Consider the following 25,204-nt stretch of genomic DNA (forward strand, 5'->3'; position numbering starts at 1 on the left):
TGGGTGAATGAAGGGATGAATTGGCGGTAGAGGTTTGCAACACCCAGGAAACTTTGGAATTGCTTCCTTGTGCAGGGTGGTGCCCATTTTAATATTGCTGTGACTTTCTCCCGGTCCATTTTGATGCCCTGCGGAGATATGTGATACCCCAGGCAGTCTATTCTTTCATGGTGGAATTCACATTTCGATAATTTTGCATATAGGTGGGTGGCCCACAATTTTTTTAGAACTGCTCTGACTAGATTAATATGCTCCTCTTTGGTCTCAGTGAAGATAAGGATGTCATCTAAGTAAACCAGGACCCCCTTAAATAGGTGGTCTCTTAACACTTCATTGATTAATTGCATAAAAACTGTGGGGGGGGGCTTGCAGTCGAAATGGCAGAACTTTGAACTGGTAGCAACCCATTGGACAATTGAATGTGGTCTTCCATTTGTCCCCTTCCCTAACATGGTAGTATGCTTCTCTTAGGTCTAGTTTGGTAAAAATCCTTCCTCTTGATAGGTGGGATAACATGTCCTTCGTGAGAGGTAAGGGATACAGATTACTTTCACTAACTGCATTCAGGACACAGTAATCTTTGCACAAACGCATAGTGCCATCCTTCTTCTCCCTAAATAGGACTGAAGTAGCCACTTTGGGTTTGGCAGGTTCAATAAATCCCCTTTCTAAGTTTTTATTTATGAATCTTTCCATCTCCTCCATCTCTTTAGGGCTCATGGAGTACACCCTGAGCTTCGGGAGTTTTGCCCCGGGTTTGATTTCTATAGCACAGTCTGTGGGTCAGTGAGGAGGGAGCTCATCCGCCCATTCCTCTCTGAAAACATCAGCAAGGTCCCAGTATTCTTCCGGTATTTCTGGTAACCCCTTCTCTTCTCCCACTGATGCTGTCTCCCGTCCTTGGATTTTGGGGGGGGGTCTTTGGAACCCAGGAAGCTGAGTTCTGCTGTCCTCCAATTTACCCAGGGGTTCCATTTCTTTAACCATTCCAGCCCTAAAATCATTGGGCATTCAATGCCTGGGGTCAGTACAAACATTATATCTTCCTCAGGGGTCCCCAGGGACAGGTGAAATGGTAAGGTGGCTAGGGTAGCTGGTACCCCCCTTGCTATGGACCCATCTAACTGGCCAAAGGAAATTGGTTGCTTTAGTCTCCTTACTGGAATGCCCAAATTCCCCACTAGCGTTGGGCTAATGAGGCAGCGGGTGCAGCCAGAGTCTATTAAGGCTTTCACTTTAACAGCTTTAGGCATGGAGCTAATATAGTCACTGTCTTGAGGATGGGTGGAATGGATCCACCTAACAGGATTTCACCCTCCAAGGTGTCCACTGCCCCTGTGGTGTAGGCCGGAGTTCCCTCCCATTCCTTGGCAGGGGTTGTGGACTCTACAGCCTGTAAACCCCTCATGGTGGGCTCTTTTGGTTTGGCTGGGGACTTCCCTGATTTCCTGGCCAGTGATGGATCTGATTTGCACTGAGAGGCTTTTGAGCAGCATTCTGTCGCATGGCGGCCCTCTCTCCCACATTTGAAACAACCTGTTGATTTCTTAGCTGTAGCTGGTGGTTTTGCTGGCTTGTACATCTGCTTGGGAGGCAGACGGCCCCATGGTCTTCCTCAGCAGTGCCTCTTCAGTAGGTCTTTCTCCACCTCCTCTGCCAGGACGTACCAGTCATCAAGGTGGTGTGGGTCCCCTCAAGGCAGGCAAGCATCATACAGGTCATAGTTTAGCTTGTCTTTGAAATGGCTAAGGAGGTTGTCTTCTGGCCAGTTCAGCTTGTTGGCAATGGCCACAAATTCTTGTGTATATTCAGCCACTGGGTGTTCTGTTCTAGCCTACTACCGGCTCTGCAGAAAAGGCAGGGACAACCCCTTTTCAAAAGGCAAAAGGCTGGAAGTAAGCCTGGCAAATTTATTTACACAAAACAGATCCAAAACAGAGCGAACTGAGTAAAACAAAATACAAACCACTAAAACAGAAGCTGATCAAACGGTTGCCTTCAGCAACCAGCCCTCCCACACATTCCCCTTTTAAACAGTTTCAAGGCATGACTTCTCTTTGCCTCCTTCCGAGGTGCCCCATTGCCTTCCTCTGTTTACTCCTACTTGACTGCCTTCTGCTTTGGGCGTCCTTGAACAAGGCCAGCTGTGGGTCATCTTCATCCAAGCTGTCAGGCTCACACAGCTGGGTCTGAGTAGTAACCAGATGGGAGGGGCCTAGCTGAGAGCTCTGCGATGCCTCAGAACTATCCTCTGCAGGCTCTCCAAACCCCTCCTCCTGCTCCTCCTCTGAATCGTCTGACCCAACTGCCAAACCCACAGGCTGACACGGAATCACAACACTGGGTGTCTACCCTGCCTGACCATTTTGATTCTCTGCCAGGCCTTGCAATCAGCCAGGGGGTCCTCGAATTGCCTTCTCATAGATGACATGACCAGTTGAAGTCGTTGAGTTCTGGGGTGTCGGAGTCATGCAGGTTCATCATCCAGTCTGTGGCCAGTCCGTCCAGAGCGGATTGCATGATACGGATGTGGACTTTGTCGCTGGGCATGTCCCATCTGTATTTTTCCATATAACTGAGGACTTGAGTTGGGAAAAACCCCAAGCATGGCGGCTCCCCCATGAATTTGGCTTCCAAAGGCAACAGTCTTTGAATGGATCGGTACCTTCGCCACTGGTGGTATTGCCCCCCATTCTGATCCCCATCTGCGGGTCAGCAGGGTGTGGGTGTTGCTGAAGTGGTAGCTATGGGTTCAGTGGACATCCCCAGTGCTACAGGTTCTGGATACCCCCACTGCCTCTCCAGTTGCAGCTCCAGGTGCTGGTGCAGCTGCAGGACTCAGGTTTCTCCTCCCTTAGAGAGTCAAAGCTGTGAAGAAAAACTCTTCGCACTCCGATTCTTCCTAGAGAGGGACTTTCATTACTTCAGAGATTTGTTTTTATTTGGGAATTAAATTTCACATACGTTCGGCAATGTTCACTCCAAAGCAGGACACGTGTGTGTGGTACCATAATCAAAGCCACATGAGGAGCTGAGCTTAGCAAAAGCACCTCTGATGCCTTTTCCTCCTCCCGAGAAGCAAAATAAAGGGCACCCAGGGCATGCGCTTACAGTCAGTTGTATGCTTGGAACCCACGCGCTCCATTTGTAGTTGCGGTGTCCCCAGGTGGGCTCTTTCTTGCTCAGCCCACCTGCCTTGCAGTAACCCACCCTTTACTTCCCTTCCACCACTACTACCCTTCTCCCCCTGTGCTCGGTTGGCCTTGGAGCCGCTGCTGGGCAATGCCATTTGTGCACTACCAAAAGGTGGTGATCCTGGGAAACTGCTCTGCCTGGCTGGAGGAAAGAGGAGGGGGCTGTCTGCAGGAGGCACCATGTGGCAAGAGGTGCCGGGCAGCTGCTCTTCTGTGAGCGGTGCCTCAAGAGCCGGGCGTGGGTGGGAGTTGGAAGTTGGAAGTTCAGCAGGGAACAAAGGGAGTGCTGTGGAAAAGGGAGCCTGGTGAGCTGGGCATGTGCCAAAGTGATGGCCAGTAGGATAGTAGCGAAAAGGGGACCAGGGGGGGGGGGCGGGTTTTGCTGTTCCTGAGCTGACCAAGTCTGGAGGGAAACTCACAAGGCGTCTGGGAGCTGGCGGGTGTTGCTATGGGTTCAGTGGACATCCCCAGTGCTACAGGTTCTGGATACCCCCACTGCCTCTCCAGTTGCAGCTCCAGGTGCTGGTGCAGCTGCAGGACTCAGGTTTCTCCTCCCTTAGAGAGTCAAAGGTTTCTTTCATCAGGTCGATAGCTTTCTCTAGGATCCAGTCTGAGTGTGGTGCATAATTCCCATCCTCTCCACTGACGTGCAGGGAATTTTCCATCTCTTGCTTCCATTTGGGTTGGTGGCTACCCCATCTCAGGGTCACTTTCCTTGATGCCTTTTCCCACTTGCTTTTCCTTCCAACACCCATCGACCACTGCGGTTCATGGTCACGCATCTCCACCACCTTTTCCCCAGAGGAATATGACGCTTCAGCTTCTGCTAGTTGGTGGAATTTCAGTCGACTCCCTTTCCATAGGACTTTCCTTCTTCCCTGCCTTGTCATTAGACATTGTATTTTTTGTAAAGTCCCCCGGTAAGGTTTTTTCTTCCAGGTTGACTCTTATTGCAGATTCTGTCTAATGTCAGAACCCACCTCAGCCCACATCTTAAGAAAGTAGGACTCTTGGAGACAAGATTTTCCAAGCAGGAACTTTTAGTAAGAAATTGGAGATAGCAGGCATAATAGACAGGATCTGAGGAATTCCCTCACTGATAGATATTTTTAAAGTGTCCCCAAGCAAACCCCACCCCACAGTTCATTCGGTCAGTTCCAGATCAGCCAAGCTCAAGGTGGTAAGCCCATTGTGGGAAAGGACAGATAACAGTCCATTGCAGCAGGATCATTTCCAGCCTCCTCACACTTCATTCGGACAAACAAACCAGATCCCAGAGGATTGTATTTCTGCCTTTACCATCCCCTTTCCTAGTTTCCCATAAATTGAGAGGGAATGCCTAGTAAGAAAGCAATTGTTTATATTGTGATGCATAGCAGGCAGGTGGAATAAACAAAGGTTACATTTAAGGGAGGAGGTGAAAGCCATAAAGCCCCATGCCTTTCCCTCTTTCCCTTGGGAATGGCAGAATCCAGGGGAACGTGAGATTTGGGTTTAGCTTAGAGGAGATAGTTAGAAATAAAATATCAATGGATTTTGACATCCAGGTTGCTTCTCTCTTTGATCAGTTTCCAGGGATTGTTTCTTGTCCTGACCCTCTAGTGCACGGGTTGGCAACTTGCAGCTCCGGAGCCGCATGCGACTCTTTAAGCCATCTCCTGTGGCTCACAGTCCTCCTCCGCCATGTGCAGTTCCGGGAAAAAAAAGTGGGACTGAAAAAGTTCAATCAGTCAATTCAAACTGTTCACACAAAAAACCCCTCCCAAAGTTTGAATTGATTGGTTGAACTTCTTTGCTTTGTGGGACTGCCCACAAGCCATTTGTGGGACTGCCCACAAACCTCTTTGCTTCTTCGGACTGCACATGGCAGCAGCAGAGGAAGCAGAGGAAGAGACGGGAGGACTGGACAGGTGAGTGGGCCCTTTTTCTACCTGCTGCGTGGGTGGGGGTGGCCAGTCTTGGGGTGCCCCAGGCCTGCCTCTTCCCTGCCTGGCAGGTCTTCTCTTGCCCTGCTCCACTGCCACCTCTGCTAGCCCAGGGGGGGTTCCAGGGGGGGTCTCAGAAGCTTCCCCTGTCGGCCTCCACCTTTTGGCCATCCCCTTTTCTCAGATGGCTTGCCCGAACAAAGAGGAGCCGAAGGCAGCAGCTCTGCAAGCCTCCGCCGCCCCCTTTGTTCAGGCCAGGCAGCTGAGAGAAGGGGGCAGCAGAGGCTTGCAGAGCTGCTGCCTTTGGCTCCTCTTCATTTGGTGGGGGCGGCAGAGGCTTGCAGAGCTGCTGCCCTCGACTGCTTTTCTTTTGGGCCATCCAGCCTCTGCTGCCCCGTTCTCTCAGCTGCCTGGCCCAAACAAAGTGGGTGGTGGAAGCTTGCAGAGCTGCTGCCTTCGGCTCCTCTTCATTCAGGCCAGGCAGATGAGAGAAGGGGGAGGTGGAGGCTGGATGGCCTGAATGAAGAGGAGCCAAAGGCAGCAGCTCTGCAAACCTCTGCCGCCCCCTTCGTTTGGGCCAGGCAGCTGAGAGAAGAGGGCGGTGGAGGCTTGCAGAACTGCTGCCTTCAGCTCCTCTTTGTTCAGGGTGGCAGCAGAGGCTTGCAGAGCTGCTGCCTTCAGCTGCTTTTCTTTCAGGTCAAAAATACTTTAACCAAATGGTCTTTCTTATTCCAAACAATATACAGAAAAACAGAGGAAAAATTACTTGATGATTCATTGCACTGGCTTGGAAAGTTAGTTGGTAAAGGAAGAAAACTAGAGAGAAGGGGGAGGCAGAGGCAGGATGAGTGGGCCCTTTTTCTATCTGCTGCACGGGTGGGGGTGGCCAGTCTTGGGGTGCCCTTGGCATGCCTCTTCCCTGCCCAGTAGGTCTCCCCTTGTCCTGCTCCTCTGCCACCTCTGCTAACCCGGGGGGTGTCCCACAGGGGGTCTCAGAAGCTTCCCCTGTCAGCCTCTGCCTTTTGGCCATCCCCTTCTCAGCTGGCTGGCCTGAATGAAGAGGAGCCAAAGGCAGCAGCTCTGCAAGCCTCCGCCACCTCCTTCGTTCAGGCCAGCCAGCTGAGAGAATGTGGAGGCGGAGGCTGGATGGCCTGAAAGAAAAGCAGCTGAGGACAGCAGCTCTGCAAGCCTCCACCACCCCCTTTGTTTGGGCCAGGCAGCTGAGAGAATGGGGCCACAGAGGCAGGCGGATCCCCATACGAGGGTGGTGACACCTCCGGGTCCCTACACAAATGGCGACGGGGCAGGCAGTACTCAGCAAGCGGGTGTGAGGGATGCTGCTCGCAGCAGAAGGAGGTTTGAGCTGTGAAGAAAAACTCTTCGCACTCCGATTCTTCCTAGAGAGGGACTTTCATTACTTCAGAGATTTGTTTTTATTTGGGAATTAAATTTCACATACGTTCGGCAATGTTCACTCCAAAGCAGGACACGTGTGTGTGGTACCATAATCAAAGCCACATGAGGAGCTGAGCTTAGCAAAAGCACCTCTGATGCCTTTTCCTCCTCCCGAGAAGCAAAATAAAGGGCACCCAGGGCATGCGCTTACAGTCAGTTGTATGCTTGGAACCCACGCGCTCCATTTGTAGTTGCGGTGTCCCCAGGTGGGCTCTTTCTTGCTCAGCCCACCTGCCTTGCAGTAACCCACCCTTTACTTCCCTTCCACCACTACTACCCTTCTCCCCCTGTGCTCGGTTGGCCTTGGAGCCGCTGCTGGGCAATGCCGTTTGTGCACTACCAAAAGGTGGTGATCCTGGGAAACTGCTCTGCCTGGCTGGAGGAAAGAGGAGGGGGCTGTCTGCAGGAGGCACCATGTGGCAAGAGGTGCCGGGCAGCTGCTCTTCTGTGAGCGGTGCCTCAAGAGCCGGGCGTGGGTGGGAGTTGGAAGTTGGAAGTTCAGCAGGGAACAAAGGGAGTGCTGTGGAAAAGGGAGCCTGGTGAGCTGGGCATGTGCCAAAGTGATGGCCAGTAGGATAGTAGCGAAAAGGGGACCAGGGGGGGGGGCGGCGGGTTTTGCTGTTCCTGAGCTGACCAAGTCTGGAGGGAAACTCACAAGGCGTCTGGGAGCTGGCGGGTGTTGCCTGGCAGAGAGGCAGTGGCGGCAGGAGTTTGCAGGCGAGGGAGGGGAGGCAGGCGAGCACCAGAATGCCAGGGAGATTACCACCTTGGTTGCCCCATTTGCTGGGGGGTGGCAGGGTGTGAAAGAGCAAGTGGTTGTGCGTGTGAAGTCACAGAAGATGCTAAGCTGGAAGCAACCCTCATGTTGAACTGCAGAGAGCTGGATGGGTGGTTGGGGGCAGATCCAGTGCATGTCTTGCCTTAGGCTCCACTCCTCAATAGAGCCTGTTGTTATGCGCATGCGTGCATGCGCACGCGCATTTTGCAGCTCAAACTTTTTTCTTTTGTGAGGGAACCGGTTCCGAGTGGCTCTTTCACTGTTTCAGGTTGCCGACCCCTGCCCTAGTGCTTTGCACAATAATTTGACCCCCTCTTCTTTGTGGCAGCCTCTCAAATACTGGAATACTGCTATCGTGTCATCCTATTTCTTCTTTTTTTTAGACTAGCCAAATCCAAGTCCTACAATTATTTTTCATATATTTTAATCTCCTGGCCTTGGATCATCTTAGCTGCTCTCCTCTCAACTTTTTCCAAGGTCTCAACATCTTTTTTGTAGTATAGTGACCAAAATTAGTTGCAATATTCCAGATGTTGTCTCACTAGGGTTTTATAAAGCGGTACTAATATTTCACGTGATCTTGATTCTATGCCTCTGTATATGCAACTCAGTATTGCATTAGCTTTTTAGGCTGCTGCTGCACATTGATGGCTCATAGTCAAACGATTGTCCACTAGGACAAGAAGTAACCAGGTTTGATGTGACATGTCCAGGAGTTATTGTTTAAAATGTTTACTTCATAAGGGCAACAGAGCCTTGAAGAAGAGTAAGTAAAGAGACAGCTTGTAATTCAGGAGAACCAGTCAGAGGGAATACTTTCTACTAGTCATACTGTGACATGTACATCTTTTCATGTAAAGAAATTTTGTATATTACCATCCATAAACCAATGAGGAATAATCTATTTTAAAAAAAGAGATGAAGGGAAAAATCTTTATAACAACAAAATTGAAAATAAATGCCTAATACAATCTCCACATGCATTTATTACACACCGAAACACTTTCAGGCCTAAATAAGTCCATAAAACAGGCTGTTTTGTTTCAAAAAGCTAGCTATAAAATGAAAGTGAAAACTTTATAATAAATAAAGTCTTAATGTAGACTATCAGTCTGACTTCTACTAATGAATACCAATTCAAATGAATGTAGAAAAAAGAACAGTAATAGCAACTTCAATTCAGAAATTAAATAGATATGTTACTTTACTTCATATAGTTTATAGACCTAATCCAAACTCTTGCCCTTTAGCGAAGAATAAAGAGAAAATTCCATTATTTTACTTCCTGGAGAATACATATAGAATCCTGATGAAACCCAGAGGTTATTGCCTTATTCTAGTCTAAAATGTAACCCAAGAACTTTCCAATGCTTTTTCATTCAAATATGTATAAACTACTAAAATTATTGTGTACGTTTAATTATGTGTAACTGTCAGTTGAACCAAATGGTGTATCACAGTTTTTGAATCAATGTACTTCAAATGGGCTAATTTACAGAATTGTCCAAAATCTCAGACCCATTATTCTTGTGGGATTGAAATTTGACAAAGTTGTGGCCATTTCAGTGCTGTTATGCTGCTGCTCCATTTCACTGCTGTAGTCAGCTGCAATCATGTCCTTTCAAATATTCCCTGCAAGCTTCCTACAAGGGGAAGCCATCAGGAAGTCAAAATTTGCTCCTACTCCTATCACTTTTTTGTCCAGCCATGTTTTTGCTATTTCTTCTATCTATTCCCTTAACAGACCATAACAGAAAATTCACTTCGTATATCTCATGATATTATCAGGGCACATACATTGGAAGCTAAAATTTCCCAAAGCAGGAATCTGAAAATTATTATAAGTAATTTATACTTACTAATAGAGTATATAGCAGCAGATTTCCACAAAATTATCAGATTGGTAGAGATAAAAGCACCAAACTTAAAGCAAGAAAATAATATTGGGGACAACAATTTTATGCTCAGAAGATAATCATTTTTATAAATAGTTATGCTTCTGATGTTATAATAATCATTTGTTACAAGCCATGTCATGTTAACTTTTTGGAAAGCTTCAGCCAAATTGAAGCCATCCAAGTGAAGCATGATAATTATCAGTTAGGTTTCTTAGCTTTGAATAAAAAGTCACCCTTCAAGGAATTCAAATTATAATATTGTTTTATAATTAATCCTCCTTCTCCTCCTCCTCCACCATCTCCTCCTCCTCCTCCTCCTCCTCCTCCTTCTCTCTCTCTGTCCCCTCCATCCCTCTCTTTCTTTCCTGTAGTCTAAGCCACAGTGCTAAGGAAAGCCCTCAAAACCACAAATTTCTTATTTATTAATTCACTTCATACACAGCACCTTTGAAGTCGGATTTTCAGCTGTTAATATTTTTAGCGAAAACATCTCACCTCATTTAACAGACTGCATTCTTATCAAGTAACTCAGCCATTGCTGCTTAAAAGAAAGCAGTTGTCTACATAAAATTGGAAGGGAACTAAGAGGTAATCAAGTTCAACCCTTGGCAAACTGCAGGATTTACTATACCATCTCAATATATGACTATCCAGACTCTGCTTGAAAACCCCCAGTGAAGGAGAAGAAACTACTCCATGCAGTATCCTATTCCACTGATTGACAGCTCTTACTGTCAAGACCATATTCTTAATGTCTAATCTGTATCTACATCTTTGATGTTTCATCCCATTCTAGGCTTATCCACTGGAGCAAGTGGATATGAACCTCCTACAATGTGACAACCCTTCAGAGATTTTTAAGACAAAGTACCACAGCCTTTGTTTGGCAATCCTAGCTTCAACTGACATTTTTGGTGTCTAGGATTTCTTTATTTGTGATTTTTGCAGATCATGAGATATTTAATAGTCATCTCCTACCACTACCATCATGGTGAGGCATTATTGGACTTTGTATGAGGAGTTGCAAAAATCAGATCAGTGTAAATAATTATGTTTCAGATCAGGTTTGAATGAATTTCCATGCCTTAGTTATTAATGAGCAAGTCCTACTAAGTTTAATAGGATAGACCTTTGAGACAATTCTTCTGTATTGCACAAATATAAAATTTAGGACTTAAAGGAATAAATTTCACCCAAGATGCCAATTACAGACAATATGAGGAACAGAAAAGAAGAATTTTCTCCTTCTATATGTGGTTGATTAAGTGAAGCAAGGATACAAAATAAAATAATAAATAAAACACTTTAGTCCTGATCAATAGACAATACAGTACTTGGCAGAGCCAAAAGCAAAGCCCCTTTGAGACATTTTATATGCATTAGACAGTAACAAGCATTGTGATATCATGTGATTTGAAGTCTTGCTCATCCTTGTTAATATTTGATCCAGCCAAAGGAAGAACTTCTGATTTATTTTCTCTATCTACAGATGCTTGGCTTGGGGTTGGCCACAGATCTGATTCTTGGCCACAGATCTGATTCTGCTGTGAGAGATGAAATATATAGCATTTATTCTAACAGAAAAATCCTGGATTGTTTCTCTTCAGGAAACATTACTTAAGATGGTCATTTTTTTTGCTCTCATAATAATTGTATGAAGAAGAATAGTGACTAGTATTTTATATTCAGTATTACATTTATAATGTGAAACAAAGGATTTGACCTGTTAAAAACATAAGGAAAAAGTTCCATTACAAAGTACAGTTACCTGTCATATCACAGTAAACTTTCAAAGGTCCCAGTGCACCACTGCCATCTGGATCTATCCAGTAAGAACCTGTTGTTTTACCCAAATGTTTATAGGCTTCACAGGAGAGTTCATAATGAGCTGAAACAAACAAAACCAGTAATTCAAGTAAGTAACCTGCTCAGAGATTCGGGAAAACTACATTTTCAGAAAAAGTCATAGCACTGTAAGAAAAGTTGTGAAAGAAGCATTGTAAAACTCCATTACTTGCACTGGAAAATTGACACCAGACGTTTCCTGTTAAGCAGCACCTAAACAAGAATATTGCTTCAGTTGCTAAATAGAGATTGTTTGATGGGATCAGAAGATGTAGAATGTAGAATAGAATAGAGCTGGAGATATGGAGCTAATTCAGGAGAAAAGGAAATACTATTTGTTCAGGTACTTATAACTGCATGCTTGTTTCATAACTGCAATAATTATTCATTTGTTTCTTTCATTTTTTCTGTACTTATTAATAAATTTATTTGCCCGCCCAATCTTGCCAGGGTCTACTCTGAATGATTTACAATAGTAAAGTGGGGAAAAATGTAAACATAATAAATAAGCATAACAATATCAAGGCAATAAAATAATAAAAATAAACAAGGAAAGTACCATAATATGGATGGAGGTGGAGCAGGAAGTGCAGCTGGGAGGAAGAGTCAACCCCAATCCAATAGCCAGTTCTAGTGCAGTACTTCCCTGTTGGGTCCCCAGGCCAACAGCAGAGTCAGGACTCCAGAACCTTGTAGAAGAATAGGGGGGCAAGCCTTACCCCAGAGGGCAGGATGTACCATAGGGTAGGTGTTACAACAGCAAAGGCTCTTCTCTTGGATCCTCCCACCAGCCAGGTTTTCTTGACTGAAAGGCTCCACAGCAGGCCTCCTTTCTCTGCTATGGAGTTTAGGCTTGTATTAGCAGGATGGGATGGTCCATCAAGTAATCCTGACCCATACCATGGAGGGCTTTATAGGTCATAACCAAAACCTTGATTTGCACCCAGAAACAAACCAGCTGTCAAATTCCTAAGAGGGGGAAGGAAAGCTCTGGAATGCAAGAGTGCCTTTGTTGCCAGTGAGATGTTAGACATCAAGGACAAGTTATGAAATGTTTGAGTAGCACAGTCTTTTCCCAAAACAAAAGAACTGAATCCAATTGATGAATTATAAACTGTGAGTGGCCTGGAGCAGGAATAGGGGTTTTATTTATGGGGCTTTCACAGGAAAAAAATCCAGAATTATCTTTGCTTCTACTCTACCTAGATGGATCTTTCAATAAAGCTATACTCTTGGTAATTTACAAGAGCTGAGAGTTTCTTTGGTTGAATGTGCCAAATGGGAGAGTTGACACTAAGTCAGTTCTCATAGTGCTTACCTGGACCCACCGGCAGGCCAAAGACCCAAGATGTTGGCAGCAGGCAAGGAATCAGAGGAGGAGAAGAAACTGGAGGAGCTCCTGGCTCAAGAAGCCCCAGAGGCACTGCAGGATGGAGCAGGGGCACAGCCCCTCTAAGCATGCAGACTCTAAGGATACAATCCATCTTCCACTTCACTTGAGTAAGAAGTGTCCTTAACATCTCCTCACAAGATGAACCCCCAACTGCATCCCCCCCCCCAAAATGGCCATAAATCTTCATGGATTCTAGGTGGGGATTCTGCTGAGATAATTGCTAAAGGTGAAACTCTCTGATCCAGCTATCAGATGACAATCAGAGGCAGAGACAGAGGCATGCCCCAGTGCCCCACACAATGTTCGGGCTACCTTTGCTTTGCAGATGATGTCTCAATAGTCTTGCAAAACTTGCCTAACTCTTGTTTAAATTCATCTAATAACAAACAGTATTTAGCTTTTGGTGACAACATCACCCATCATAATTATCTTCCAACTGCCCCTACTGAGAACATGAATTGATTATATGAAGGCCAGCACAAGAAAAATACTTTAAACATTATGTCATGGAATGTAGCTAGGTGGTATCAATTTAGACACCTTAATTACTCTGAACCTTTGATAGATAAGGATATCATTTTGGTGCAAGAGACTTGGACTGTTGATGATTTCCTGCTTAATGGCTATCATTCATATAAGCTAGAAGCAAGGACAAGCAGAGGCCCAGGGAGACTGAAAGGACAGCTGGGTATATTTATTTCTACCAACATGAGAGCAAAGCCCACACTTATTACCCCTTTAAAACATATGGCTATGGCTTTTCTTTGCAAGTTGGACTTGGTCTGCTTTTAATAATTAATGTTTATCTCTCTCCATTGCTAAGAAAAGCTGAAACCACATCTGTATGGCTAGAGTTGGAATACCCAAATGACAGGGTCCTACTAGGGGAGAATCCAATGGTAGATTGGGACCAGATAATTATACATTATTTATGAAATACCATCAATATCCACCATTAGAGGTTCCCATACAAACCAGCACCTCCCTCACATGACCTAAAGACAATAGAGCTAATTATGCTGACCTGTCTTGCAAAGATGGCAAATAAATTTAACTTTTTCATATCCAATGGCTCATGGGCTGGCAACTATCCTGGCAAGTTTATATTTATGGAAGGGACCAAAACAAGCACCACTGATTATATCCTAAATTCTATGGACTTACAACATTATATAGAAAATTTTGAAGTCCTACCTTACCTAGAAAGTGATAATCTACCACTGTGTATAGACATTAAGCCCTTTATCTGGCAGATGCCCTCTGGGGATCATTTTATTCCTGCAATTTCTACAGCAGGCCTAACAAGATGTCGAGTCAAATGAACCCAACATCTTGACCAGAAGGTGAGGAGAGCGCTATCAGAGGATAACTTTCAAAAAATCTGTGCAGCCTTTATATCAGCCAACCCTATTCAAAATTCCACTACTAGGATATAACCAAAACTTCACAGCTAATAGGCCCTGCATTGCCTCCAAACTATGGTTTGATAAAGATTGTATAGAAGCCAAGAAAGCTCTTGCCTTGGCATATAAGGTCTACAAAAGTGAGACTGGAAATGGCCATAAAACAACTCTTAAATATCTACTCACACTCAAAAACAATTTAAGCAATTGATCACACTCAGGAAGACACAGACTACAAGGTCTTCATGGGAACAGCTTATTGAGGCAGCAAAGCAAAAGAACTCTTCCTTATTCTGGCATCTAATAGCTTGCCACTCTGAAAGAATGTATACCTCATTAGACTCTCATATACCACTTACAACCTGGGTGGCCTTTGGTTTCATGTTATGAAATTGAATCCCACATTGGCCAGCTCAGGACTGGGAAGTTTCCAGGAGCTGACTCCAGATAATACCACTGTCTTGTCCTTCAAACAAGCCCTAGAGAAAGACAAGTGGTTCCTCAGCCACAAGAATATCTGCTCAATGTAAGAAGGGCTAGCCTGGGTGAGAGGAAAATTATACCACCCAGCCAGAGACTGAAAATTATGCAAACCTGCCATGATTCAAAACATGACATTTTGGATTCATGAAGACCCTACAACTCTTAAAAAGATAGCTTTGGTGGCTGTCCCTTAAAAAAGACATTGAGAGCTATGTGTCTAACTGCTCCACCTGCGCAGCAGCCAAGCGGAGGCAGAGGAAAACTTCCAGCCTCCTGCAGCCTCTGGTGGAGCCTTCAACCCTCTGGAGAGAGATTTCCATGGACTTTATTGTAGAACTGCCGTAAAGTGCAGGAAAAACAGTCATTTGGGTAGTAACTTTATCCCATGCCAGAAGATACCCACTGCCAAAGCCCTAGCAAAATTATTCCATCATCACATCTATCACTTACATGGGGCACCATGTTGCATAATCTCTGACAGAGGAGTCCAATTCACTTCAAAGTTCTGGAGGGCATCCCTGGACCTTTTGGTGACAGATCATGCCCTGAATTCTAGTCACTATCCTCAAATGAATAGTGGGACAGAACAAATGAACTCAGTTCTAGAACAATACCTAAGATGCTTTATTAATTACCAATAAGATAGCTGGACTGACCTCCTATCATTTGCTGAATTTGCCTATAACAATGCTGTCAGGAGTACTGCAGATGAAAGGTGAGGCAACCAGTTGAGTGGGATGAGTCAACTGAATGGAAGCTCCTTGCCTCTGCCTGCAGCCCATTGATGAGCAGCTGGGAGAAAAGTTCGAAAACCTGGCAATCAAGGGAGTGGTGCCACTGGGGGCCAAGGATCCAGTAGACGGGACAGGGGGAATGAAGCTGCTAACCACCCCATTTCCTCCCCTCCTGTAGCCCATGGTGCCAACATGTACTAGGATGATTGGATCTCCCCTGAAAGAAACAGCAGCAGCGGATTTCACCACCCCTCTCCCAGCAGGGCAGCATGCGATCCTGGTGGCTCAACAGGGGTTGGAGTCCCTCTGCTTCCCATCCTGGTGGTGGCAGTAGTCCTACTGCCTGGGAACATCTTTGGGAGAGACAAGCAACCACTGCCCTCCCTCCTATGATCTGGTTTGATGAGGATTTGGCCAAACTGGCTCACTTCTTAGCCCAAATGTGGCATCACATGGAATGCTAATGGGGAATGTATCTAGATGATGCAGTCTGGTGAGCTGAGTTCTGCATTTGAACCCTTAAGCAGGGGAAATGGCCAGTGATGGAGTACACCCAGGATTTCTGCAGACTAGCCAGCCACCTTCCTGACTGGCCCAAGTATGTGCTGGTCTCCTACTTATGAAAGGGGACTAGACTGAGAAGTGTACCAGCACTGCATATCCCAAGGGGTGCTGTGAACCTGCAAGTGTGGTTCCAAGTAGCCAGTGGAGATTGACCTGATGGAGTTCCAAGAGGTCACCATGCAGGAAAGCCAACCCCACAGAGCACCCAAGAGATGCTGAGATCCTGGGGAGAAAGGGGACATGTCCTTGATTGGGGGAGACAAACCTCATCAAGCTTCAGAATTCTGCTTTTACTGTAGTAAGGAGGGCCACTGACCAGCTGATTGCCTTGCACCACAACCAGCAACTGTTCCTCTCCCTGCCAATCAGCCCAAATAGTCCCAGTAGAGCAAACAAGAAGATGCGCAAGGAGCTACAGTATTTGAGTTCTGTCCTCCATTCAGCGAGAAGGAGGGAACCCCAAGCAATGCCCAAACAGGTCCAGTCTTCTATGAGAGCAACAGTGAGGGAGAAGATGACCTAATGGTAAAATGGCACCATCATCTCCATGATGGCCAGGGTGGAGATTGTGATGTTTCCAAGGGGACAAGAGGGATCATCATAACATTACTAGACTTGGGTTGCACCCAGTGCACAGTCAGCACCTAGGTGGTGGAGAGGTTGGGACTGAGACTGAGAAAACTGAGATGACCCATGGCATTTTTCCTAGTTAGATGGATCAATAACAGGGGGTTTGCCAGCCACCTGCCTGGCCAAGCTGGTTTGGCTCAAAGCGGCAACTCATGTAGTGACTTTTAGGTTTATTGTAGTCCCCAACATGATTGATCCTATGATAATGGGGGGAAAAGTGGAACCCCTCTCTCAGGTGGGATAGAAAAAAGTGGCAGATGTGGAGGAGATCTGCTAGTCAGCAAGAGCCAGGAAAAGTGCAATGGGCCACCTATGTACCTGTGATTAGAAAAGTGAAAGTGGAGACTGCAAATACACTAAGAAGAGACAGTGGATTAGAGCTGCTGATTTCAGCAGAATATCATGACCTAGCTGAGGTTTTTAGCAAAAAGAAATCAGATGTGCTCCCACCTCACTGACCAACTGACTGTGCAATAGAGATCATAGGTAAAGGTAAAGGTTCCCCCGCACATGCGTGCTAGTTGTTTCCGACTCTAGGGGCCGGTGCTCATCTCCGTTTCAAAGCCGAAGAGCCAGCGCTTGTCCGAGGACGTCTCCGTGGTCATGTGGCCGGCATGACTAGACATCAAAGGCGCACAGAACGCTGTTACCTTCCCACCATAGTAGTCCCTATTTTTCTACTTGCATTTTTTATGTGCTTTCGAACTGATATTTTGGCAGAAGCTGGGACGAGTAACAGGCGCTCACTCTGTTACACAGCGCTCAGGATTCGACCCGCCAAACTGCCGACCTTCTGATCGACAAGCTCAGTGTCCTAACCCACTGAACCACCATGTCCCTTAATAGAGATCATACTGGGAGCCAAAATTGTACACTATGACCCACAGAGAGATGGATGAACTCCAAGCATTTATAGATAAGAACCTGGTGAGGGGGTTCATTCAGACAGCAAAACTGAGGATGGCAACCCCAGTGTTATTCAAAGAAAAGAAGGATAAGATAAGATAATCTTTATTGTCATTTTTTACTGTGGGCACAATGGCGCACATCAAAAATGAAATTTAGTTGCCCACTCTCAAAGTGAGACACATACATGACACCCCCCCAAACATACTACATACAACATATGAGGTAAGTTGTGCCTTAGTCCTGCCCTGCTGCCCTTTCACCATCCCCTTGCCCCCTCCTCCTGGCCTATCCTGGGGGGTCTCCCATCCTATTGCTAAGGAAGCTTTGGATACAAAGCCAGGTCTCCTCACATGGAGAGGGAATGGGCCTCCCTTTTGACTTTGCCCTCGTACCCATCATGAGCAACCTGGCTAAGGAGAACAGGCACAGCAGCTGGGCACCCCCTTGGGGAAGTGGGGCTGGGCTTAGTGCCGCGGGTGCTTGAGGGCTGGGCAGGGCATTTGACCTCTGCACCACTGTCCAGCCCCCCCCCCACACACACATGGCCTGAGAGCAACAGTGAGGCTCCTCCAGTGGACTATGCCTTGGCATGTGCCCCGGTCCCATCTCCTTCTGCCAGAGACCCTCAGATCTGTCCCACTCCTGCCCAGGCCCCCATAGGCACCCTTGACATGAACAATGTAGAGCTGGCCATGCCCACCCAGTAGGCCACACGAACTACAGCCATGCCCACCCAGTAGGCCACACCCACCCTGGCCACACCCACCCAGCCCCCCAAGGGCAACTGCAATGCTGATGCAGACCTCAATGAAATTGAGTTTGACACCCCTGTGCTAGGCTATTTAGCAAAGGAAAAAAACTTCACAAAGCTGTACCTGCAGAAGGAGGACTACTAAGTGAGGATTAAGGAGGGCAATGAGTGGAAAATGATATTTAATTGCCCCCTAGGCTGCTATCGGTTTTGAGTAATGTCCTTTGGGCTGCAAGGGGCCTCTACCATGTTCATGCAACTGATAAATGAGGTCCTGCATGATCACCTGAAGGAGGTTGACTTGACTTGAATTTCCCCCCCCTCCATCTGTGATTGGATTAAAGACTTTCTGAGGGACCAGCCACAAACAGTGAGGGTCGCGTCTGTTTCATCCACCCCCTTGAAGGTTTGCATAGGGCTGCGTGCTTAGCCCCTACCTGTACTCACTGTACACATACGATTGTGTATCATCCAACCCATCCACCACAATCATTAAGTTTGCAGATGATACCACTATAGTGGGTCTTATTATAGGTGGAGATGAAACAGCATACAGGGGGAGGTACAAAAACTGTCCTTATGATGTTTAGAGAACAACTTGCACCTGATCATCGGCAAGACAAAGGAGATGGTGCTAGACTTCAGGAGGAAAAGAGAGAAACCTACCCCACTTTACATTGGGGGGCGCTGTGTGGAGAGCTCCTTTAAATTCCTGGCAGTCTACCTCTGTGAAGATCTTACCTGGAAAGTCAATACAACCCAGGTGGCCAGAAAGGCCCAACAAAGACTCCACTTCCTCAGGGTCTTGTGGAAGAACAGGGTAGAACAACAACTAATGACCTTCTTTTACCAGTCTACTATAGAGAACATCCTCTCGCACTGTATTGTGGTTTGGTATGCTGGCCTGACAGCTGCGGATAGGAAGATATTACAGAGGGTAGTGAGCACAGCACAAAACATTGTGGGCTGTCCCCTGATACCACTGGATGACATTGCCAGGACTCGCTGCTTTGGAAGAGTGAGGAAAATTCTCAGGGACGACTCACACCCTGGTTGGTATCTCTTTATTCTCCTACCGTCAGGTAGGAGATACAGAAGTATAGCCAGCCATACCAACAGGCTGAAGAACAGCTTCTATCCATGGGCTGTCAGGCTCCTGAATGGGAAATGTAAGATTGACTTGCGAGGCTGGTGTGTTGTGCAATTAGCTCACATGGTGTAACAAGATGGTGGGTTTATTGTCACTGTGAGTTGTGGGGGGGGCACGAAGGGAGGCTTAGCCAATCTCACTGTACACATGTTGTATTTTGATAATAAAGGTTCATTCATTCATTGTGGAAGTTGACTGTGTCTGCCTTGTTGTGTTTTATTTTTCAGAACTATCTTTCTTCTGGAGGGTGTGCATGTCAAACCTGAGTCAACTCCTTATTGCACTTGCTGTTGCTCAGTTTGCCAAACAGCAAGGTAGGGGAGTGGGCAAATTCCTAAGGGGGGAGGAAAGCTCTAGAATGTAAGAGAGACTTCTGTTGCCAGCAAGACATTAGAGACCAAGGTCAAGTAATGAAATGTTTGAGTGGCACAGATTGTCAAGATTGAATTGCTAAGATGCTTGCTAACCTCTGTTCATTCAAATTATTCCATCTCTTCTTATGGGGGGTGAGTCTTTACCCCCCGTGGATAGGGCTCGCAACTTGGGAGTCCTCCTAGATTCACGACTCACTCTGGAAGATCATATAGTGGCCGTGACTAGGGGGGCTTTCGCCCAGGTTCGCCTGGTGCGCCAGTTACGGCCCTATCTGGACCGGGATGCCCTGTGTACGGTCACTCATGTGCTCGTGACCTCTCGCCTGGACTACTGCAATGCTCTCTACATGGGGCTTCCCTTGAAGACCACTCGGAGGCTCCAACTGGTACAGAATGCAGCCGCGAGAGTTGTCTTGGGAGTTTCCCGGTACTCCCATGTTACACCTTTGCTCCGCGAGATGCATTGGTTACCAGTTGTCTTCCGGGTGAGGTTCAAGGTTTTGGTTATGATCTTCAAGTCCTTACATGGCATGGGTCCGGGATACCTCGGGGACCACCTGCTGCTGGCGTCAACTCCCCTCCGTCCTGTGCGTGCCCACAGAGAGGGTCTCCTCAGGGTGCCTCCGGTCAGGGAATGTCGACTGGTGGCCCCCAGGGGGAGGGCCTTCTCTGTGGGTGCTCCGGCACTATGGAACCAACTGCTGGTTGAGCTCCAGATGGCACTGGACCTCCTGTCCTTCCGCCGCGGGCTGAAGACCCACTTCTTTGAACTAGCTGGTCTGGCCTGATGGGGAGGGTCTTTTTAACGGGTTTTTTATTATTTTATTGTTATTGTATTTTAATTGGGCATTGGTTTAATCTTTTTTAATTTTTGTACTGTTATTTATTTATATATGCCCTGTTAACCGCCCTGAGTCCCTCGGGAGAAGGGCGGTATAGAAATCGAATAAACCTAAACCTAAACCTAAACCTGTTGCTAATAAACTTGCCATAGAAACAGGAGGGAGGGGATGTTGGGGAAAGAAACTGGAGTTTTAAGAAGCCATCTATGGATTGTGAGAGCCAAGGTGACAAAAACAAGTGTGACAGAAAAGCGGGCTGTTCTCATAACAAACCAAAGAAATGTAATTGGCCAATGTGAACATTTGGAGTGGAGTGGGGGTTATAGAAAGCTATTGTTAACTGATTAGATTTTTGTGTGGGAAAATTAGAGTTGATTTTGCTTCTTCAGAACTGAGATACACATTCAATAAAGATTATCTTTTATGGCACCTTGAAGCCATAAAGTTTCTTTAACATTGAATTCACTAGTTGAATGCGTGACATTAAATCAACTCTCATGAAGTTATGAGTGCAGCCTACTCAGAGGCTTCCAGGAGGACTGTAGCATAATGATGTCAGGAACAGAAAAGAAGACTGAGATGTTGTGATTCAGGGTCAGCCTGTGGGTCCGGCAGCCGGGTCGGATGACTCGGATGACTCAGACGAGGGGGAGGAGGAGGGTGTTGAAGACGAACTTGCTGATGATGGCTTGGAGGCTTCGCAGAGCCCCCAGCCAGGGCCCTCTTACTTGGTGGAGACTCAGCTGCGCGAGCCCGACAGTGCGGATGATGATGACCCACAGCTGGCCCTGTTCAAGGACGCCCGACGCAGGAGGCAGTCAAGCAGGAGCAAGCAGAGAAAGGCTGTGGGACTTCTCAGAAGGAGGCACAGGGAGGCCACGCCCTGAACTCTAATAAAGGGAGTGTTTGGGGAAGGGCTGGTTGCTGAAAGCAACCGCTCCGTTTGAGGATCAAAGCTCCGGTATCTTGTTTCATGTTTTGTTGTTTGTTTGTGTAATAAACTTGGCAGACGTTTTCCAGCCTCAGACGTTTTCCAGCCTCTGCCGTTTGTACAGGGGTTGCCTTTCTGCAAGGCCGGTAGCAGGCTGGTACAGAACATGAGACTGCAGCCACAGCCAAGCCAGAGCTGGTCCTTACTCAAGAAGCACTGGCGGTAGTACAACTGGACTTCAGGGTACAACCACTGGTAACATGATCCATGTTGAGAGTGAAGAAGATGGGACAGCCACTAATGGATGAAGAGGGGGGCCATGCCAGAGCTCCTTTATGCAGGAAAAAAGGTCCAATTGACAAGCAGCATGAGGAAGGCCACCAAGATGGAGTTTCCTTTGGTCCCATCAGGAATTGCAATAACCCAGAGAAGTGAGTGGAAGACCAAGCTGTGGACTGGAAGGAATCAGCAGAGTGGAAACCTCTAACCACCTCCCTCAGCCCTTCAGTGGAGCAGCTGCTAGAGAAGTTTGGAGAACTGGACATGTGAGGAGTAGAACAGGTGAGATTCCTGGGTCAGGGGGCAGCACTGGAGATGTAGGTGTGAGGAGAAGATATGCAAGATCCCCAGGCTGAGGGGTATTGTTGGAGATGGCTTAAGCTGCGGTTCAGTCCTTTTTCCCATTCCAACCAACAGTACTAACCCAAGTGTGCTAGGGATCAGCAGGAAGCAGGAGAATAGCTGGGCCCTACTGGCGAACACTAGGCAGCTCCACCTAATCCCTGCAGGGGGGAAGCTCCAGCCCATGCAGCCCAACAGGTTGTGAGGTGCTACCCAGATACCTACTGATTCAAGATGAGAGGATGAGAGATAAGGATAAGGGCACCATAAAACTCTGAGCTGGTATTGCTTAGATACTAGCAGTCATATCAGTGATGGTCTGTCTGCTAAAATGAAGCAAGGCTATGGCATGCACTTGAAAAAAAACTGAGATGCCTTTAATTGTGGAGTCTGTCTGGCAAAAACAAAGAATGTGTAACACTTGTATCCTTTCTAGATGGTTAGAAGACTGATAACAGTAACAAAGAGTTAGACATCCTGCATACCTCAGCTAGAAGTTAGGACTAGGGATGGCCTGTAGCAAATAAAATATTAGATAACTCCTGGATCATTCATTAGGAATATGGATGGCTAGAGATCAATAGAACAATTGTTAGATCATTACTAAAATGTTTATTATATAATTTGTTTTATATATCCCACCGTATCCTACCTTCTGCTTTAGTGAAAATGTCTAAAGTTTTCTTAATTCTGTTGTTTGAGGTTCCTTGGCATTTTCTAGGCAGGATCCCTTTCCTTGGAGTGCTTCAATAAAAGGAAACAAAACCTACACCTCATGTCTGGTGTTCTTCATTGGCTTCAGCACCAGGCTCAGATTCCAATTGGGGACAAGAATTTGAGGGCTCATCCTAGGATTCCATTCCTGGATTCAATTGGAAGACACCAAAGACCACTGGAAAACGTTGCCTGGATGGGTAAGATTAGTGGCTGAAAGGTGTGTGAATGGTCTGAAATAGAACTCCCAGTCTCTGACCAGGAGTGTATGTTTTTGTATATGTCAGCTACCTATAAACTTTTGGAAATGATTGGGTACCTTGAAACAAAATGAACCTTGCAGGAATCCATGTGTCTCATTGATGCATGGAGTGGATTGATTGAATGCAATAAGCCACTGTCTAAATGAATATCCAGCTCTGAAGAAATCCTTGGTGATATTTTCATCAAATTCAAAGGCTGAAGCCCCAAAGAAATTGAGGAGCAGGAACCACCACCTGAATCCAAAACCACAGTGATAACTATAAAGGGCTAAGCAAAGGCAAGCAGCATGAGTCCTTGACAAGAGAGGACAGCAATGCCCTAATCAAGCCATGGTAGCACTGAGATGATTTGGGGCAATATAAAAGCAGCCACTAGAAGCTTGCCCTTTACTCCCTCTCTTAAAAACCTGACCTGGGTTCCACATGTGTTACTCCTTTCCCTGTACGCAGACATTTGGGTCAAGTTATACAATTCTCTCTTACCAAAATTCTAGCTTGTCACAGAAAATACATCTCTACCTTTCTCCTGTTGATGACTTACATTTCAAGGCAAGATCTCTCAGATAATTACTCTCAAGTAACCTCAGGAAACAAAATTCAATAAAGCTTTCAATTGTATATTTGTAGCCTATTTTTTTTTGTTTTGCATAGCACAAGATAATAAAATTTGTAGGTGGCATTTTTCCCTGATATGAATACAATAACATTCATATTTTCACACTGTCCAGTCTCAATGCTAAACAAGCAAACTGTATTTCCAATTCCATATTAAATTGTTAAATGGACTATGAAAATATGCATTGGCTATGGATACACAAAATGATTAATAACAGTAACAATGGCATAATTTTGAAAAGATACTTTTAATTGCTCTTTAGGTCCAAATGAAGCAATTAGTACCTTTCCTATCATTATCCTTGGTAGGAAGCAAAATTGTCTATTTAAGCATTTCTTTTGACAGCAGATTGTATGAATTCTCATTTCCAGATCTTTGCACTCAATGAAACATATTCTTTGGAAGACAAATGCTGTACAATTCTCCACTAGTTGACAAATAGAGATCTATTTAGATCTATTTAATTTATTTAATTAGATAATCTTAATTTATTATTATTAACACTATGATTTTCACCAGTACTTCCAAGTATGTCAGTTCTGCCTTTCTAATTGTATATAGCATGAACATAATTTTCATATGATCCTTGTTTCTTTTTTTCATGTCTAGCTTTCTATAGAAAACTAACCTCCAGTGAATCAGAATTTTGGTTTATTTAACTCAGAACTGGTGAGCAACAAATGAGCTGTGGTGGTGCACTGGTTAGAATGCAAAATTGCAGGCAAACTCTGTCCACTGCCAGGAGTTCAATCATTACTGGCTCAAGGTTGATTTAGCCTTCCATCCTTCCAAGATTAGTAAAATGAGGACCCAGATTGCTGACTCTGTAAACCACTTAGAGAGTGCAATAAAGCACTATGAAGCAGTATAAAAGTCTAAGTAGTATTGCTATTTTCAAGTTTCAGCCAGAGGCTTTTCTAGTTAGAGATATGAATCTTTTGGATATAAAACTGAAACCAATGGCATGCAAAACATATGCTACTATACAAATTTATTTTTGAAACTGAGGCAGTTTTAGGAGCCTCAGAAACAAAAAAATAAAACATTTCCTATCAGTTTTTGCATACCCAATCCAGCAAGTTTGGAAAATCATGTGGCCAGGATATTTTCTTCATACAATTATGATATATTTGCAATAATCTTCCTGTATCTATTCTTCTAAACTAGGAATGAATTATATGGCGAATGTCATGTAAAAAGTGCATATCTGCTTCTAGTTTTGGTGTCATGGCTATGCAGACACAGGAAGATTTTCTGTGTTTGATTTTGCCCTGCTGGGGGACCCCGGAAAAGATCTAAAGTCACCCCATAGAGGCAGCAAGCAAGGAGGGGACCCTCATTGATTGGGGGTGGGTGGGCGGCAGGCCTCCTGTTTGATCTGAGGAAGCCCTCCAAACTGGTGGGGGAAAGACTGGCTACATTCACATAACCAGTCAGAAGCTGCTGTCAAAGGAAGACATCAGCAACATGGAGGAAACTGGGTGAGATCTAAGCCTCTCTTTATGACTTTAAGACTTCTTCCTGAAATTCTGCCCAAAGCACTCCCCTCCCCCCCCCAGGGAAAGGGAATTTCTACTCCATTCCCTCAGGAAAGTGGTGAATTGAAAAACTGAAAAATGGCGTTGATGACATCTAGTGGTAAATTATGGCACTACAATTTATTTATGTCTAAAAAAAACCTGGCTCGAAGCCCAGAGCTAGATAAGACTTTGGCTGCCCTTGAAGCTTTTA

At 45.8% G+C, this 25,204-nt stretch overlaps 1 protein-coding gene across 1 annotated transcript in view; it reads right to left on the reverse strand.

The window, feature by feature from the left end:
* CNTNAP2 (contactin associated protein 2) overlaps window positions 1-25,204 on the reverse strand; it is a gene marked incomplete at its 5' end in the record, with an annotated part of 1,513,027 nt that overhangs the window by 497,327 nt on the left and 990,496 nt on the right. Inside the window, one exon of the mRNA XM_081344134.1 lies at window positions 11,019-11,138. Within this exon, the coding sequence (XP_081200260.1) occupies window positions 11,019-11,138 (120 nt within the window). The remainder of the gene's footprint in view (window positions 1-11,018; window positions 11,139-25,204) is intronic.

Source organism: Vipera berus, assembly GCF_964194415.1.
Source record: "Vipera berus genome assembly, chromosome: Z".
Classification (NCBI taxonomy): Eukaryota; Metazoa; Chordata; class Lepidosauria; order Squamata; family Viperidae; genus Vipera; species Vipera berus.